A 20,408-nucleotide genomic window follows, 5' to 3' on the forward strand; every position below is an offset into this window, starting at 1 on the left:
TCCTTGAAGTGGTGCTTTAATTCTGATTAAAAAATGTATGGAAAATGTCTTACTGTCAAATAGTAACTTTAATGTGTTGTTTGTTTTTTTTTAATAATTTTATATTAAATGTTTAATCATTTGTAATTATTTATTAAGGGCTAATGAGTTTTGGTGATTGTTCTTATGCCATGTGATTTCATGAGTACTTGCTTGTATTTTACACCAAGTGGGGTTCAACCAAACATTTCCATAGATCCCAAAACGCACAATATTAACATAGGTACTGACAGCATCTAAAATGACTATCATTTAAAGATTTAGAGATCTACAAACGTTTATGAATCTTTATTGAATCTATAAATACTCAATTGGGTGGTTCTGTTGTATTTATAATCCATAAAATGAATTATATTATTTTCAATGCCATCATATTTATTTAATGGACCTGACAGATACTTGATTTGAAATGATCACATTTCGCTGTTCTGTGTGACTTTTTGTGCCGTATATATTGTAAGAGTAGCCTTTCTGTCTGTCTGTCCCGGTCTTCAATTTTTTGTAGATTTGTAGAAATTGAGCCATTGTAAAACAACAGATATACTGTAAATCTACATGAATTATCATGCCACTGCAATCAGAACCAAAATCTTCTCACTATTTAGACTGCAGTTAAATGGGTCTATCAACGCCCCTCTGTGTTAATGTGCATATTTCAACACATGAACTCCATGTAAATATTTATGTCCCTCTGATTCAAGTTCCTATGGTGATGTGGCAGTGAAAGTGAAAGTATTTTTTGGGGCGGATCTCACTCTGCTTTTGTTTTATAACCAGTATAAAAGTTAATAGGTCTGTGCAACAACAGGCTTCATTTCAGATCTGCGGTCAGTGTCTTCTTGCTGTGTGGATTGTTTAGAAGATTTTGGTAAGAAAGATGTTTATAGAACTTTTAAAAACTTTTGACAGCAATGTATTTCTGATTGTAAAAGGAAATGTTCAGAATTTTTGTGCTTTCCTCATGCACGTTTAGTGTGATCAAGCGAAATAAAAAAATGTATCTAGTATAAATTTATTTAAAGTCTCCTTTAAATGGATAATCCATAATCCAAAATAATCTATGATTATGTCAAATCCATTTTATAAGCTTTTTTAGCAATCAAATGTTACATTGAAAATCCCTGCTGAATCAATAAGGCTTTATATTATCAGAGTAATTTATGTATTCATTTGTTATTCAGTCCTTGATTAAATATTTCAAACTTTTCTTTACAACAGTGAATTTCATGTTGGTGAAGGAAACAACAGCTCCTCTATTCTAGTCTAAGTTCTTCCTGTGTCTCGTGCTCTGAAACATAAAGGTGAGATTTAAAAGATAAAAGGGGGTCTGTATAACACTTTACAGTTCAGTTTTCAAACCGTACAGTTTTTAAAAAATGCTTAAACACAATTTTTGATACTATGGCTCCATTTCTCAAAACTCTACACACAAAACCACAACATGCACACAAAATGCAAAACATCACACATCTCTTGCAAAAGCAAATACTTCATCCAAAACTAAGTCTTCTAAAAATGCTATTTTTAACCACACACGCCTAACCACACACGGATGTGAAAAATGTAAAATGTTTTGCTTGTTCAGTGTGCAGTGGAGTGTACAGGAGTTTGTCACACGTACATGTATGTGCACAAATACACTATATATGAATGCACAGTTGATGAACTTTACAGTTATTGAAATGAAATGAATCAACACTGAACTGATTTGAGCTGAATAATGGCACTGCTTGTTAGACCTGCTTTACAGCAGAATTAGCCTAGATTTTTTTCTATTGTAAAGCTGCTTTGAAACAATCTGTATTGTGTTACAGTGCTACAGAAATAAAGGTGACTTGACTTGTATTCATATTCAGTATATTTTTACAAAATAAACAGAAATGCAAGGGTCAAAAATATATTTGTTTCTCAAAACATTGAATTTGATTTCTGAGTGATCAATTTATGTATAAGTATTTTCACATGATCATTGAGTGTGGGTCTTCAGGAAATGAGTGTGACATTTAAATGGCAGTGTTTCCCAAATGAAACGGAGCTGTTAGTTTTGAGTCATGAGTCTAATGTAGAGAACTATGAAACAGAGTTTTGCAAAAAGTTTGTTTTACAATATCAAACTGAGTTTAAAGCATGTGATGTGCTTGTATTTTTGCTGACTTGGTCTGTAGATTAGGTATAAGAGTGATGGTTTTGTGGTATGGTGGCCGAGAGAGCTCAACGTGCTGCAACTGAAGAAAACACATGCAAACAGAAAAAAAACAACACTCGGTTACTAACGTAACCTCGGTTCTCTATAGAGAGGGAATGAGTGTTGCGTAAGTTTAGCTTAGTTTAGCTAACTCGGTAACGTGATAGGTGCGCGCGCATATATACAGTTATGACTGTACCTCAACCTTATAACTGCATAAGCCCACAGGACGTTGCAGCATACCAACAGTCTAATCCAGCTGAGTTGGGTAGACAGTGTTAATATGATACATCAGACTGAGAACAGGTTAACCCCAGCCTCACTGTCGGACGCAGGGAGTGCCGAAAGGGAAATAACTTGCGCTCTGAACGGAGTCGCAAGCACCTTCGGGACGTAACCATGCCTTGGTTTGAGGATAACTTTAGAGTCGTTAGGCCCAAATTCCAGGCACGTAATGCTCACTGAGAGAGCGTGCAGGTCGCCCACTCGCTTTACTGAGGCTAGCGCCAGTAGAAAAGCGGTTTTGAAGGATAAGTACTTTAGTTCCACCGCATGTAATGGTTTGAATGGTTTTCCTTTCATGGCCTCAAGGACCGTGGAAAGGTCCCATGCTAGAACCGAGGGTGGTCGAGGAGGGTTCAGCCTCCTAGCACCCCTGAGGAAACGGATTATCAGGTCGTTCTTTCCCAGTGACTGGCCGTTTGCGGGCTTCGCGAAAGCCGCTTTAGCCGCCACATACACTTTGAGTGTGGATGGTGTTCTACCGCTGTCCAGCAGCTCTTGCAGGAAAGAAAGCACCACCGCTACCTCACCAGCGGGTTTAGCGGGTTAAAGTCATGAGCTGAACACCATTCAGCGAACACTGACCATTTGGACGCATAGAGCCGTCTAGTAGACGGGGCTCTAGCCTGTGTGATCGTGTTCAGTACTCCCTCTGGGAGGTGAAATGGTGATGGTTGATCGCCCACACATGTAGGGCCCACAGCTCGGGGTACGGGTGCCAAACTGCACCCTGGGCCTGGGACAGCAGGTCCTTCCTCAGCGGAATCGGCCATGGAGCTGTGTTCCCCAGTTCCATCAGTTCTGGGAACCATACTTGATTCTCCCATAGCGGGGCTATCAGGAGTATCGAGCATCTGGTTTCCCTGATTCGCTTGATTACCTGTGGTAACAAGGTGACCTGGGGAAACGCATAGAGAGGGCGCTTGGGCCAATTTCAGGCCAGCGCGTCCCTTTCTTTTGAAAAGAACATTGGGCAGTGAGTGTTGGTCTGTGACGCGAACAGGTCTACCTCTGCTTTGCCGAAAATGTCCCAGATATTTTGCACCGTCATGGGATGCAGAGCCCATTCTCCTGGGGAGAGGTTGGCCCTGGATAACATATCTGGGCCCACGTTCAGTAGGGCTGTACTCAACCAAAGAAAATCTTGGTCGACTGAAGTCCTGAAGTTTTCGACTAAAAATCGACTAAAATCGACTAAAAATGACGTTAGAAAAAAAACGTTAAATTAATTAGCTGCGCACTGTGCGCAGTACTTGGTAGCCTTGTTGTCCACCTAAATGAATTATAAATAAACATAAAAAAACTAGTAGGCTATTTGCAGTAATAAATCGTTTTTGACGTAATTAATTTGCACTGAAATGAGTCTGACACACGAGTCTGTCGGCTGTCGGCTCTGACAGCGTTGCATCACGTGCACCTGCGCAATATCATAGCCTATGATTTCCGAAAATAGTACTATGTTGTCAACTAGTGATATCATGACAAGAACTTTTGAGGAATATGTAACATAATTTAGACAACTGTTTCTGTCATATGTATTATAATAACTGACAGACACTATAATTTCAGCCGCTCTGTGCAGCTCGCACACAGAGTGAGGCTGAACCTATTTTTTACAGTCTATGGGCTGAACATAGGAGCTCAGCTTCGCGGCTGAGACACGAATAGACTATTAACTTAAAGCTTTTACTCTTAAACACAAAAGGCACGTCCACTTTAATAAAAAAATAATATTTATTAAACAAACCAGATCAAGTAATATTCAGCAAACCTTCTAGTAGCCTACTTTCATCAATCTGTCCGTCTTCTCCGGTGAGTTGGGCTAATCCAAAAGAAGTGAAAACAAGGGGGGTGTTCTGAAGACAGACTGTTACCTGTGAAACAGGGGTGCTCTGAAAACACCCCCATTAGCAATTAGTGCTTTCCACCTGATGAAATGAACGCGGCAAAACTGATGAAATGAACGCAGCAAAACTGATTACCGGTAAATGAACGCGACAAAACTAATGAAATGAACGCGGCAAAAAATCGACCAATCAGAATTTTGGTCTAGCCAGAACGTATCGACCAAATAATCGACTAATCGACTGGGAGAATACAGCCCTAACGTTCAGGACACCCGGCACATGCGCCGCTCTCAGGGAGCGCAGGTTGTGCTGGCCCCATATGAGGAGGCGTCTTGCTAGTGCAAGAAGGCCCCGGGACTTGAGGCCACCCTGGCGATTTATATACGACACCACCGAGGTGTTGTCTGTTCTGACCAGAACGTGGTGGTTCTTTACCACAGGGAGAAAGAACTGAAGGGTGTTTTCGACCTCTTTCATCTCTAGACAGATTATGTGTAGACGCTTTTCTGCATCTGACCACAGGCCCATGGAAGGTCTCCCTTCGTACAGGGTGCCCCAACCCGTGTTGGAGGCGTCTGTCGAGATGACTTTGATTTGAGAGGCGGCGCCCAAGTTCACACCGGTCTGGTACCAGCCGGTTCTCATCCACGTTTTCAGAGCTGCAATGTCTGATTTGTCGTGAGACGGAGTGAACCTGTTTTCCATGCTTTCGCTGGTACGCGCCGTATCAGCCACAGCTAAAAAGGGCGCATGTGTAGCAGACCCAGCCGCAGCACCGTCGAGGCTGAGGCCATGAGACCCATCATCCTCTGAAACATTCTGAGGGGAAGATTTTTCCCCATGGTGAATGTTGCTGCAAAGCGCTGAATTGCCGCCGCGCGCTCCATCGCGTTAGGCGCGCTATCATAGACCTGGAGGCGCAGAGAGTTTTTCACAAAGTGTGTGCGCTGAAAGATAGACATGTGATCTGCACTTGAAACACTGCCAGCTCGTGCTGGGTTCATACGCTGAGGCGGTATGTGTGTGCGTAGTGCAGACACAGTCGTTTTCACGGGCAGGGGTGAGCACTGTACAGCGGGCACATTTCCTACACTTAAAACATGAACGGCGTGAGCCGGTTTGACTGATATGAACCCCGTGGTGGTGTGAGACACTGCATGGGTAGTGCTTGTGTGTAGGGGTGAACACTGGGCAGTGGGCACTTTTCCTACACTTAGTGGTCAACCCTTATTGCATTCAACCCTGGATGAGTGTGATACACAGAGAGGGTAGTGTTTATGTGCGTGGGTGGGCACTGGGCAGTGGGCACCCACTGCTACATTTAAAACACCTTCGGCCTGAGCCGGAATATGACCAGACATAATGCTCTTTTTGAGATTTATATGGGTCGCCGTAAAAACAGCGTTTGTGTGCAGGCAAGCGAGTTTGGGAACCGGCTCTTCGAGTACACTCTTCGAGTCGCCTCTGCTGAGGGAACTGCGAGAGCGGTTCGTGCTGATTTCGACGGCAGTCCGGCCACAGAGGGACTTAGCCGTCGGCGCTTTCCTAGGAGGGCTAGGAAGACTTGGGAGGCTCAAAGCTGGGCGCGATCCTGGGTCTGGGTCCCCGGGCAGGCGGCGGTCTGCGACGGCTCGACGAGCGTGAGCGCTGGCGTGCATCCCGGGCCTGTTGCTGAGCGGGAGCGGGAGGCGGAGGCGGTGGGGGGGCCGTTCTTCGAGCGGGCGGCTGCTTCTTAGCACGGCCTGCTGCAGAACTGGAATGCCGTGGCAGAAAGTGTCTCATGGCCTGAGATGTTTTCTGCACCTCCGAATAACGCTCCGCAAAGCCTTTTACAGAGGGACCGAAGAGACCCGTCGGAGAGATAGGAGCGTCCAGGAAGGTGGCGCGGTCGGACTCTGACATGTCGGACAAAGTGAGCCACAGGTGACGCTCCGTGATGGTGAGAGAAGCCATGTTGCGGCCGATGGCCTGGGCGGCGGCTTTAGTGGCTCTAAGTACTAAGTCCGTCGCACTCCTCAAATCCGTCACACACTCCTTAGTTGGTCCAGCCTCGTCCAAAGAGCGGAGGAGGTTGGCCTGGTGGATCTGCAGAACAGACATGGCGTGTAGTGCAGATGCGGCCTGACCGGCGGCAGCGTAGGCGTGGCCGATCAAGACTGACGTGGTCCGGCAGGCTTTGGTGGGCAGAGTTGACTTGGCGCGCCATCCAGCGGAGGGCGGACACAAGTGCGCTCCCACTGCTTCCTCAACCGGAGGAACAGAGAGATATCCCTTGTCCTTCGCGCCGTCGACTGCTGAGAGCGTGGAAGAGACAGAGGATCTCAGCCTGGCTGAGTACGGGGCTCCCCACGATTTGGAGAGCTCGTCATGAAGCTCGGGGAGGAAGGGAGCGGGCCTAGAAACAGGTGCAGAGCGGCGTCCTGAGAGAAAGCAGCCATCCAACCTGTTGGGTGCAGGCTCCTGGGGCGTGGTCCAGTCAAGGCCGAGGTCCTCAACGGCCTTCGTGAGAAGGCGGAGAAGCTCGCCGTCGACCGAGGCCCTCACGCTGGACTCCTGTGTCGACGGGGTGGGGTCAGGGATAGAGCCCATACAATCCTCGCTCCCGGATGCCAGGAGAGAGCAGCTGTCCTCCTCCATAGCATCCCGCTCTGTTGTCTCGACCGAAGCGGGGCGCTGGCCGTCGAGGAATGAGACAGGGGACTCCGAGAAGGAGGGTCACGGGGACGCCGCCGGCGAGTTCTCCTTCACCGAAGGTTCTGGTGGCCTTTGAGAGCGGCGCTTTTTACGGCGGGGCCCAACAGAAGGCATGGGAGAAGCGGACTTGACGCGAAACAAAGCCTGTCGAGCCCGCAGGGTCGAGAGAGGCAGAGACTCGCATTCCTGGCAGCCGCCATCAGTGAGTGCGTGGTCCCTTCCTAGGCAGGAAGCGCAAAGCAAATGGCGGTCCCCGTCGCTGAGAATGGCTCTGCAATAGGGTTGGGCGATGTCCCCTAAATTGCCAGTTGACGATGTTTACAGTAAAACATCGCGATGAACGATGATATCATTGAGGGGGGGCGGTGGCTACGGAATCGTGCTGACCATCATGAAAAGAGAGAGAGAGAGAGAGAGAGAGAGAGAGAGAGAGAGAGAGAGAGAGAGAATGCACATAGTAGCTACATACATCTACTGTGTTTACGGGAATACTCGGCTTGACATTTTGAAATATTTCTATGTTTATTTGGCCGTTTAGGCGCGCAACCGAAGAAGACAAAGGCTGCTTGTCCGCATCCTGCATCCTGTCAGTAGAATCTTTTCAAGACATTCAACTCTCTCCTCTGTCCACCTCCACCACCACCCGCCTCCTCTTTAACTGCTGACGATTTTGCAAACTTCTTCACCAACAAAACAACAACTATCAGCAGTCAGTTCTCAGCTCCACACACACAGGAACCCAGACTGACCCCTTCCACAGCCAATAACCCTCTGTCCTCCTTCTCTCCGCTAACCGAGGAAGAAGTATCTACACTTCTCCTCTCCAGTCATCCTACCACCTGCCCTCTAGACCCCATCCCCTCACACCTTCTACAAGCCATCTCTCCCACACTTCTACCAGCTCTCACACACATCATCAACTCATCCCTCCATACTGGCACTTTCCCTACAGCATTCAAACAGGCTCGGGTTACTCCACTGCTTAAAAAAACAACACTAAACACATCCTTTGTAGAGAATTACAGACCTACAGTATCTCTCTCCTACCATTCATTGCGAAAACACTTGAAAGAGCGGTTTTCAACCAAGTAACATCCTTCTTGTCTCTGAACAACCAGCTGAATGTCAACCAATCTGGCTTCAAGAAAGGGCATTCAACTGAGACTGCATTACTGTCGGTCACAGAAGCCCTACGGATCGCAAAAGCTGCTTCCAAATCTTCAGTCCTCATTCTCCTGGATCTGTCTGCTGCCTTCGACACTGTGAATCACCAGATCCTTGTGTCCAGCCTCTCATCACTGGGCATCACAGGAACTTCACTCCACTGGTTCGAGTCCTATCTCACAGGTAGGTCCTTCAGGGTCGCATGGAGAGGCGAGGTATCCAGAACACATCAACTGACCACAGGGGTTCCTCAAGGTTCAGTTCTTGGTCCCCTCCTCTTCTCCATCTACACCACATCACTGGGACACATCATACAAGCACACGGTTTCTCCTACCACTGCTATGCTGATGACACACAGCTCTTCCTCTCATTTCAACCAGATGATCCCACAGTAGCTGCACGGGTCTCAAGCTGTCTGGCGGACATCTCGACATGGATGAAGGAACATCACCTGCAGCTCAACCTGGCAAAGACTGAGCTTCTCGTCCTCCCTGCCAATCCTCTACAGCACGACTTCACTATCCAGCTAGATTCAGCATCAATCACCCCATCAAGGTCTGTCAGAAATCTTGGAGTAACATTTGATGACCAGCTGACCTTCACAGATCACATTTCAAAGACAGCTCGATCATGCAGGTTTGCACTGCACAACATCAGGAAGATCAGGCCTTTCCTAACTGAGCATGCAACACAACTTCTCGTCCAGGCCCTGGTCATCTCTAGGCTTGACTACTGCAATGCTCTTCTGGCCGGACTTCCATCATGTGCAACTAAACCTCTACAAATGATTCAGAATGCTTCAGCTCGTCTTGTCTTCAACGAGCCCAAGAGGGCCCACGTCACTCCTCTGTTCATCTCTCTGCATCGGCTACCTCTCGCTGCTCGCATCAAGTTCAAGGCATTGACGCTTGCTTACAGATCTATCACAGGCTCAGCTCCCTCCTACTTTCACTCACTCCTACGAGTCTACATCCCTACCAGAAGCCTACGATCGGTCAACGAGCGACGGCTCGTGGTTCCATCACAGAGAGCCACAAAATCACTTTCCAGAACATTCTCATTCACAGTTCCATGCTTGTGAAACGCTCTCCCCACCCTCATCTGGAATGCAGAATCCCTGACAACATTCAAAAGACAGCTGAAAACCCATCTCTTCCGTGAGCACTTCCATGAGCAAAAAAAACCTTCCCTTTCCCTTTAAAACCTCACTTATCGGGCTTATGCTACTCTGAATAATGCCTGAACTTCGTATTTTGAGCACTTCTTGCGTTGTTTTTGCCTCTTCACGATGACTCGCTTAATTTAGTCCTAATTTGTAAGTCGCTTTGGATAAAAGCGTCTGCTAAATGACTAAATGTAAATGTAAATGTAAAATGTAAATGTAAGAGAACCCCTGCAAATTAAGAAAACGTCTTCATTAGTTTTACAACACACGTGTGCTACAAATACTCACAACACAACCAAATACAGAAACGCTCTGCAAAAGTTCACAACACAACCAAATTCTGCTGTTAACATAACGGTTGCAAATAAATATAATATAATTTTTATTATTTTTTTTACAAATTTTTTTTTCAAATATGCGTTATATATATACACGAGTGTCTCAACTTTAAAACTTTGGACCCTACATTACCTAACATTTCTTATGAAACTTTTCTTTATGTAAATTTAAACATAACATGAAAAAATGTGTACACTGTAACTGATGTATAGATTAATATCTTTCCCTCATGTTCTTTTTCTCTCTTTTTTATTTTTTTATTTTAGTTTTCAGCTCATTGTTCTTTTTTCATTTGTATTCTGATGACATTGAACATATTGTTAATACATTTTGTATATTGCATACAAGTTGTATGTCATAAAAATGTAATCACTGTAACAAAAAAGTTAAATAAAATAAAATAAAATAAAATAAAATAAAATAAAATAAAGTAGACTTTTGAGCTGTAAGCACGTCCCAGCCGGGTTCGTTACTTATTGGGGTCCCCTGGAAACATTTCCGTTGTGGTCTGTGTTATTTGCAGTGTGTTTCTGTATTTGGTTGTGTTGTGAACTTAAATAAGTGAACTGCTACTTATTTAGTTAACCAGGAACTGCTCCTTATTTAGTTAAATAAGTGCAATCTTGCATTTCTTTTCTTTTCATTTTGTTTTTTTGTTTCATTTTTTGTCAACTGGAATAAATGAAATGCATGAAATAATATATAATTAATTGATAGTATGTTTGGTTTTGGTCCTCTCTTCCTTTTAATTTACTTTCCCCTTGGATAAAAATTGCTGCAACATCACCTCTGTCGCCACTGCTATACACACTTATGATGCCTTACATTAAAAAAAAAATGTAGCACTTTGCAGTGAGTGTGGTATTAAGTTCTTTTTGTACTATAGCGCAAAATTTTTGTTTTGAATTCAAGATAAATATCATGTCACCTGTAAAGATTTTAACGAATAAACCAAAATTTCTTATTACCCAAGGGGTTTGCAGTGTGTATCTTATGCACGTAAAAACAAATTTTCGCGTATAAATTGCACAATAAATACATAGGCGATGGGGGAACTTGAGGCCCACTTAGCGAAACCATTCACTCATGTATCTAATCTTCAGACCAAGTCATTACATGCTTTAAACTCAGTTTGATATTGTAAAACTTTTTGCAAAACTCTGTTTCACAGTTCTCTACATTAGACTCATGACTCAAAACAGCTCTTTTGTTTAATTTGGAAAACACTGCCATTTAAATGCCACATTCATTTACTGATGACATAGTGATCAGGTGTGGAAGCAGTGGAAGGGTTGAAGAGCATAAACAACTGCGCTCTACCAGACAAATTAAAACTCTGGTTCTTTCAGTTTGGTCTACTGCCGAGGTCGCTGTGGCCACTGACTGTGCACGAGGTTTCTTTGACAACAGTAGAGAAGCTGGAAGCTTTAATAAGTTCATGCATCAGGAAATGGTTGGGAGTTCCACACTGCCTCAGCAGAGTGGGACTTTATAGTAAAGGAATATTGCAGCTACCAGTCTTTTAACCGAGGAGTTTAAGTGCGCCAAGGTCAGACTGGAAATTACATTAGCACACAACAAATGTGTAAGGGAGGCAGCACCTGTGTTGAAAACTGGAAGAAAGTGGTCAGCAAAGAAAGCTGTGGAAGATGCAAAGGCTGCCCTTCAAATTGGTGATATTGTGGGGCAAGTACAGCATGGAAGAGGGGGTTTTGGGCTCAGTTTAGCTCCACCTACATGGCACAAGGCAGCCTATGTAGTCAATGAGGTGCGAAAGCAGGAGGAGAGGATGAGGTGTTTAAATGCCATTTCCCAGGCCAGGCAGGGAAAATAGATGAGATGGGAGAGTGTGGAACAATGCAAGATGGGCTGGCAAGACCTATGGTCAATGGAACAGAGTAGGATCAGTTTCCGTATCAGGTCAACATATGATGTTCTCCCATCACCACAGAACCCAAACCTCTGGGTAGGAGAGGATCCCTCATGTCCTTTGTGTTCATCACCTGCCACATTAAGGCACATTTTGACAGGATGTAAGGTGGCTCTTAGCCAAGGACGGTTTACTTGGTACCATGACCAGGAACTGCAATGTTTGGCTTTAGCATTGGAAGACAAGCGTAACATGACCAATAAGTTGCCACCTGTTGTAGCAAAACATTACACACAGAAGACAATATTCCTCCGCCCAGGAAAGCAATCACCAAGAAAAGGCGTTAAAACCAATTCTCGCCTAGGACAACTGGAAGCTGCTAGAGACTGGAAAATGCTGGCAGATGTTGATCAACGGCTTATTTTTCCACCTGAGATTGCCACCACTAACCTTTGCCCAGATATTGTCTTGTGGTCTGGATCAGCACGCCTTGTTCACCTGATAGAGTTAACAGTGCCATGGGAGGATACTGTAGATGAGGCGTATGAGAGGAAGAAACTGCGGTATGCTCATCTAGCCACTGAAGAAGAACAGCGAGGATGGAGAGTCCGGGTTTATCCAGTGAAAGTGGGTTGTCGAGGATTTGTGGCACACTCTACTACCCGGTTTCTCAGAGACGTCAGATTCAGTGGCCAAGAGTTGCGTTGCACAGTGAAGAACTTATCTGAAGCAGCAGAGAGGAGCAGCAACTGGCTGTGGTTGAGACGAAAAGATTCTGGCTAGCTGTGTACAGGCTGCCACACAATACGGTTTCGAAGAATTCTTGAAAAACTTGAAGAGTCTGTTGGATTATTTGTATAGTTTGCATATTATCATAGTTATTACAATCCCGTGTACTGTATTTTGAGTGAATGAGGATTTGTGTTGGACAGATATTGTTGTGTGTTGCAGTAGGTAGTATGCCATCCGGAACCGTTGAAAAAAGAAAAAGTTATCATGACAGTTATCAGTTATCATGTGAAAATACTTATACATCAATTGCTCACTTAGAAATCAAACTCGATGTTTTGAGAAACAAATATATTTTTGATCCTTGCATGTCTGTATATTTTGTAAATATATACATGCATACAAGTCAAGTCACCTTTATTTCGCAGTAGCTTCACAATAGTCAAATTCTGCTGCAAAGCAGGTCTATGTTACACACATTCCGTTGGGTTTTTCTTTAGATTTGTTTTCATTGACTTTTAGTTTGTTAAAAGATACAATATAGTTGTTTTACATTTTTCACATCTGTGTGCAGTTATGTGGCTAATCATTTACAGTTTTTCTGAATTGCTAAAAGAACACATTTCTTGAAACCATCATTCATTTTTCAAAACCTTAAACACAAAACCAAATTTTCAAACCACATTCAGAGAACCATTTAATCAAATACAGTTTTTCTGAATTGCTAAAATACTAAACCCCATTCTCTGCAACTGCAAAATCACAGTCAGTGAGAGAGATTTTATTCTGCTTCAGCTGCATCATGTATTCATGTTGGGTATGGCCTGAGGACTTTGTCCACATCACAGACAATGTTATCTCTGCAGGCAAAGGGAAAAACCCTAAAGCCAGATCCAGCCTTGACAACATTCTCCACACCTGCTCTTCCTCGTCCTCATCCTCTTCCTCCTTGTTCACCAACTCTTTTACACAAACTCTTCCCTCTTACTGTATATTGTTTCCATCCATTATTGGTATCAACATTCAGTGCAACATTTTGAGTCCATTTTGGGACTCTGAACTGACTTTTTATTATTGGTTTGGTCACATCATCAGAAATAAGTGTAAACAATTTTTAGTCGCTGTGTGTAAACGATGATAACTGTGTTGTAGTTGTGTTAAATTTTTGCCTGCCTGTGTTTAGCGTTTTGAACATAAGTGCATCACAGTGTGAAATGTGTATTAGTGAGTGAAAAACATGTTTAGAGTTTTGAAAAAAGAGTGCATGAGATTTGCAAACAGTGTTTTAACTACCTGAACTTGTTTAATGTTTTACAGAAAGGGTGATTTATTTGACAAATTGGTTTAGGCTATTGAGAATTTGGTTCAGAGAATGGGGTTTAGTGTTTTAGCAATTCAGAAAAACCATGTAATCGTTTGTGTGTAGTTATATGCAAAAACACCATTAGACGAGTTAAAATAGTTTTGAATGAAGTGTTTGCTTTTGTGAGAGATGTGTGAAGTTTTCCATTTGTGTGCATGTTTTGAGTTTGTGTGTGTAGAGCTTTGAGAAATGGAGCCATTTCAGAAATTGTGTGTAAGCAATTTTTAAAAACTTTAAAAGACTATTTAGTTGATGGCCCATTTGACCTCCCATCAGTAAAAATTTGAATTTTTCCTCAGTTTCACAGACAAGGCTTAAAGGAACACTCCGACTTTTTGGGACTTTAGCTTATTCACATTATCCCCCAGAGTTAGATAAGTCCATACATACCTTTTTCATTTCTGTGCGTTCTGTAAGTGTTATTTGACGCACCCACCGCTAGCCTAGCTTAGCACAAAGACTGGATGTAAATGGATAGTGTTAGCATAGTAATCCCAATAAGTGACAAAATAATGCAAACATTTTCCTATTTACATGTTGTGATCTGTATAGTCACAGCGTGTACAAAAAACAAGGCTATATGAGACAGAGACCATTTTTAATCGTATAAATACTGGGAACTATATTCTCACTCGGCGTAGGAGCACAGCTAGCGTTACTTGGGCGGAGTGGCTACTTGGGCGGAGTGATCAGCGCAGCACACGAGACGCCCTGTGGTGAGGAGCAGAGAGTTCGCTCAGAGTTGGAGTAATAGAGTCAGCAATTACTAGATAGTAAATTTATAGTTTACAGTCATGGGTGTTCGCTGTATTGTAAAGAGCTGCGACAATAAACAGGGGAGACCAGGTAATACTATGATATTTCATAGAATTCCAACCAAAAACGCTGACCTGATGAATCGATGGCTACTTGTTCTGGGTATCGATCCAAACACACCTGTAAACACCATCAAGAAGTATTTAGTTTGCTCAGAACATTTCACTGAGGACGACTATTTTGAAAAAATGCAAGTTGCCACACGGACCATGAAACGTGTGCTAAAGGATACAGCCATCCCATCGATAAAGACAGGACAAATTGGATCACCTGTTGCTGCGGTAAGTGTTCCGTTATGTTTTGAGATGACTAACATTAGCCATACTGTAACAGTGCCATGCTAATGTAATGTAAACTTAGTGAAATTATTACGTGAATAGGGGCTCCGTGTATCCTCTTTATTGTTATTATTGTGTTGTCATGAACACACTGTATCGCTCAATAACAAATGAGCGGCGCTAAATGTAACTCTCAGGACTAACGTTATAACATTCAACTTGCTAATGAATTGGAGGGGGATGGGCAGTTTTCTTTTTTGAGAAAATGTTTGTGAAATAGTAGGCTAACGTTACTGTCTGTGGGTTCATTGTGCAAAAACTATTTGCCTTGTGCAATTACTCTCCCCATATTCTAGGCTATTGTAATGCAATTATCTAACATTACTGTATTATATGCTGTTGATTACATTTGGTCAGCTGTAATAAATTGCATTTCAAATATATCTATTCCTGTAATAATTTTTTATACATTGGGCATAGTGGGCATAGGTTGGCATGTTCCACATTTACACCACCAGTCCGTGTTCGTTCTGATTCTCCCTTCGACATCAATCTGTTCGACATCTTGTCTTACAGCTTCCAAAGTTTGTAACTCCTCGTCTGTGTATTCTGGCTCAAACCTATAGACGAATCCGGCGAAACTACCGGAAGTAAGCGGGCGCCATTACTGAGCTGTTGCTGGGTAGCGTTGCGCCATTGCCTCCTATTGGTTTGGTTGCGTCCACTGGAATAAACAGCCCGCGATTTACGACTGTCACTAACGTTACATCTACAACTTTCCTATTCTTCCTCTGCCGAGTTATTTGTACAGTATGAGTGTTGTTAATGGTCTGTGAAAATCGGACAGGTCCTTTTAGAACTAACGTTATGTGTTTATCATCTGGTAGAGTGTGCATTATTTAGCTAACCAAACCATCCGGAGCTCAGATCATTTTGACCCTCTATCAGTGACCTGTAGTTGGCATTTTGTTGATCATCGGATGCCAGGCGAAGGAGAAAATACTCTTGAATACCTTTAAAACAACCGAAGGGGCGCGTTGGGGCAGTAGTAACATTAACGTTACTTATGTCTGTTGTTAATGTTTGATTTGCTTGACTGTGACTCTCACTCTGAGAACCAACAACGCTAGCAGTTAGCTGTACCACCCTTTCCTTTTGAAATGTGAAAATGAGATAAATAATGGTCACAAATGAAAAACATGAATTCGTTTATTTGATATTCATTTATTTATTGTTGCCAAATGGACAGATCTTTTTATAGTTTCCTCGTTAGCTAGCCTAGCTAGCATAGTTATTGCCAAGCTATTTTCATAAATAATCTGTAAGATCGTTTGTACCTTCATCTGTGACTGGAGGCCACTGTCTAACATCATCAACCCAACAAGTCATACTGCCTGGCTGTAGCTGTCATCGAGGGTGCGTTATCACGGAGGTTTGTTTATACTAGTAACAGCTCAGTAATGGCGTCGCCACAAGATGGCAGCCTACACAGAACGCTCGTCGGATTCGTCTATATGGTTCGGGATCTTGGTTTGATACACAGTAAAATTCCTCTGAGTCTGACAATTCCTCAAAGTCAGCCATGATCATGAGTCACGTCTAGCGAGTTAGTCACGTTTGTTTTGTTTACGGAACCATCAACAGAACAGGGCGTCTCGTGTGCTGCGCTGATCACTCCGCCCAAGTAGCCACTCCGCCCAAGTAACGCTAGCTGTGCTCCTACGCCGAGTGAGAATATAGTTCCCAGTATTTATACGATTAAAAATGGTCTCTGTCTCATATAGCCTTGTTTTTTGTACACGCTGTGACTATACAGATCACAACATGTAAATAGGAAAATGTTTGCATTATTTTGTCACTTATTGGGATTACTATGCTAACACTATCCATTTACATCCAGTCTTTGTGCTAAGCTAGGCTAGCGGTGGGTGCGTCAAATAACACTTACAGAACGCACAGAAATGAAAAAGGTATGTATGGACTTATCCAACTCTGGGGGATAATGTGAATAAGCTAAAGTCCCAAAAAGTCGGAGTGTTCCTTTAAGCTAAGTCCCAGACTAAATGCATGTTTGCGCTGTTTTACCTGAAATCAACCTGCACTGACATATCCTGAAATATGTCAATGCCATTCTTTTGTCTCAAGATGCACACTAGTAATGTTTTTTAAGGCACTTTTATAAAAGCTACTTACATTTTTTTATTAAACTAAGACCTTATCCTGGCTTATTCTAAGCCCTGTCTGGAAAACTGGGCCTTTAAGTGTAAGGATTTTAAGTTTCAGCTAAAATGGGCCAACACAGAGAAATGGACTTCTGACATTTAAAACTGTTCTTTTAAGCAACATTTTTTCAACAGTTTCTTTTTATAACACTGTTAAAATTGACTTTACTTTTTTAGATGGCTACATTTGAAGATTATTGTATAATAACTCAGGAGGACCTGGAGGATATTAAAGATTCCATATCTACTCAGGATCTCCCATCAGCGATAAACACAATCAAAGAATACCTCAAAAAGCAAGATCTTGTAGAACTTAACATTGGTGTGACGGGAGAGTCAGGTTCTGGAAAGTCCACGTTTGTCAATGCATTCAGGGGTTTAGGGGATGAAGATGAAGGCTCTGCTGAAACTGGCCCAGTAGAAACCACTATGGAGCCTAAAGTTTACCTTCACCCTAAATACAAAAATGTGAAAGTGTGGGATCTTCCTGGCATTGGAACACCAAACTTCAAAGCCGACGAGTATCTTAAACTGGTTCAGTTTGAACGCTATGATTTTTTCATCATCATTGCTTCAGATCGGTTCAGAGAATGCCACACTCAGCTGGCCAAAGAGATCAAGAGCATGGGGAAAACATTTTATTTTGTTCGTTCTAAGATTGACTTTTGCATTACTGCTGAGAAGAGGAAGAGGAACTTTGACCAGAAAAAGACACTGGATAACATCCGAAAGGATTGTGAAAATGGTCAGTTATTAAGTTTATGACAATGATTTGTGTTTAAAATTGTAACATTGAACAAATCTAGTTTACTAATGTAAAAAAACAACAATTATAATATTAAAGATGATATGGTACACAGCCTATTTATTAGATATAATAATTATTATTATTATAAAATATTTAATAAATCTCTTTTTGTACTTTTTTGTATTTTATGATGCCCTTCCTTGTTTCTGTCTAGGTCTGAGAAAGATCGGTATAGAGGATCCTGTCGTGTTCTTGATCTCTGGTTGGGAGCTCGGCAAGTATGATTTAAATCAGATGCAGGAGAGGATGGAGAAAGAGCTTCCACAGCATAAGAGACGTGTGCTGATGTTGGCTTTGCCGAATATTACTCTGGAGATTAATGAGAAAAAGAAGAAAGCTCTGGAGGAAAACATTGGAAAAGTAGCCTTGGTGTCTGCTTTTATGGCTACAGTTCCTGTTCCTGGTCTTTCAGTTGCTGTGGATTTAGTCATTGTCCAAAAAGAGATTGAAACGTACTACAATACATTTGGTCTAGATGATCCATCCCTACAGAAGCTCTGTGCGACATCTGGGAAGACCATTGAGGAACTAAAGAGTCTGATGAAGTCTCCTCTGCGTGGTGGGATAAACCTAGCTTCAATATTATCTTTACTGGGTTCTGCAGTCCTGTTTGGAGCTGAAAATGCAGTTGAGTATGTTGTGAGCCTCATACCCATTCTTGGCTCTGTGGTGGCAGGAGGGATGTCCTATATGACAGTCTCAACAATGCTGAAGAGAGCTCTGAATGACATAGCAGAAGATGCCAGAAATGTGCTTATGGCTTCAGTGGGAACTGCTGTGTAAACATGCCAGAACTTGCCAGGATAGAAATTTACATGTAGCTGCTAAATTTTTTTTTTCTTCATTTGAGGGGAAAAAGTACAGCTCGTTTTTAAAAAAAAAAAATTTTTTAGGAGTAGCAAATTTATGTGTTAGTTTAATAAACGCAATCTTGCATTTCTCTTCATTTTGGTCTTTTGTTATTTTATTTTTTTTCCAGCTGGAATAAATGTACATGATATACTATAAATTTAAATGATAGTATGTTTGGTTTTGGCCCTCTCTTCCTTTTAATTTACTTCCCCCTTTGATAAATAATGCTGCAACATCACCTCTTGCTTGTCTGTTTAATCTTTGTATTATCATCATTAAACTTCGTGTTGGAATTATACTTAGCCTATTATCTTCGTCTGCTTTCCTGCAACCACCCGTGACAGATTTACTACAAACGGAAATGTTTTTCCTACAGACGACTCCATTGTCAAAACGATCCCTGTTCACAAGTATCCGCGAATTTTTTTTTATTAAAAACGCTTTTCTATGCTGCCAGGCCAGTTGGCGATGTCACTTTATAAACACTACATGTCTATAGACTGAACAAGCAATAGGCCTATGCATGCTCATGACATCACCGTTTTCACAAATTTCCGTAGATAACGGTCTCGTTTTCAAAAACTTGCACTTTGAAAAAAAGATTTCAAAGTTTGCATTTTCAGGCCCCCAGAACACTGTGTTTCATGCAAATGAATGAGCAAAACATTAAAAATTTACGTTTTTAGATGAAAACGATGTCGTGTAAATGGCCCCAAAGAGAATTGCCAATTAGGATTTATGTTTAATGATAGCAAAGGTCTTACATAAATTCACGAGTTCACACTTACATATAATTTGAGGGGGTAAAGTTTAATGAGTATTTGGCATGCTGTCCGGAGGGAGGGCTCAAAACTGTCAATGGAATGAGGTGAGACTGCTGAGTATATATACACACCTCTTACCATTGATTGCTGAGTGCTCTCCACTTGTGTTAATTATCTGAACGTGCTCCTCCCGAACCTTGTTAATAAAACATCATTTATGTTTAGAATCAAATAAATGTAGGGCAAATTCCATTCGAAAGGGAGCATCACTACTTTAAAGGGTGCAGGGGAGATATCCTATGGAACACCTACATGAAACCATATGTCACTTTCACTTTACTTTTAAAGGTAACATCAAAATTCATACTTTTTAGAAAATTCAGCAATTAAGATTGTTGTGGAAATAAAAGTTTTGGGTCAAATAAAGTGTATTTACGTCTGATGTTATTTTATCTGTTTAATGTCTATTGTCACACTTGTAAATATGAAGGTTGCAGAAAGGAAGACTATTGATGCAACAGTCACTTTATTTAACAATAAACCAAAAAAAAAAAAAAAAAAAAAACATGCAGGGGCACAGGAGAATACTGGAATGCAGGAGAATAAAAACCAATTAAAAATAAACGAGAACAGACCAAGAACAACTCAAATTGAGGGCTATAAATAAACAGAGTAACTAAACAAGGAGTGCCGCGTTATTAAACAAAATAGATCAGGCCCATTGAGCGTGTTAACTCACTTGCCATCTTTTATTGCACAACTACTGTATCTCACCCATCACAACTTCCCCGGTTCCTCCAGCTCCTCCCAGCCTCTGTCTCTTAAAGAGGCCCATAACAAACACATAATAATCACACCACAAGGAGCAGGTGGAACAAATCAATCAAACAATGGGTTGCCATGATGACTAACAAGAACATTCTAGAAACCATGGAAACAAAAGCGAAACACAGGAAACAAAGATCTACAAACTAAAAGTTCATGAAAACA

The 20,408-nt window shown here is 42.2% G+C and overlaps 1 protein-coding gene across 2 annotated transcripts; it reads left to right on the forward strand.

The window, feature by feature from the left end:
• Positions 1–747: 747 nt before the first annotated feature.
• On the forward strand, positions 748–19,961 carry LOC307162559 (interferon-inducible GTPase 5-like). 2 transcript variants are annotated; one of them, XM_079877963.1, is made up of 4 exons: positions 759–907; positions 1,258–1,340; positions 17,172–17,739; positions 17,957–19,961. In XM_079877963.1, exons 3-4 carry the CDS (start codon positions 17,172–17,174, stop codon positions 18,583–18,585), a joined length of 1,197 nt encoding a protein of 398 aa, XP_079734089.1. In that variant the 5' UTR covers positions 759–907; positions 1,258–1,340; the 3' UTR covers positions 18,586–19,961. The 2 variants fall into 2 exon arrangements, with proteins under 2 accessions (XP_079734090.1, XP_079734089.1); XM_079877964.1 differs by lacking the exon at positions 1,258–1,340 and having other exon boundaries at positions 748–907; positions 17,957–19,955.
• The last annotated feature ends 447 nt before the right edge of the window (positions 19,962–20,408 follow it).

The sequence above is a fragment of the Squalius cephalus genome, assembly GCF_949319135.1.
Source record: "Squalius cephalus genome assembly, chromosome: 8".
NCBI lineage: Eukaryota > Metazoa > Chordata > Actinopteri > Cypriniformes > Leuciscidae > Squalius > Squalius cephalus.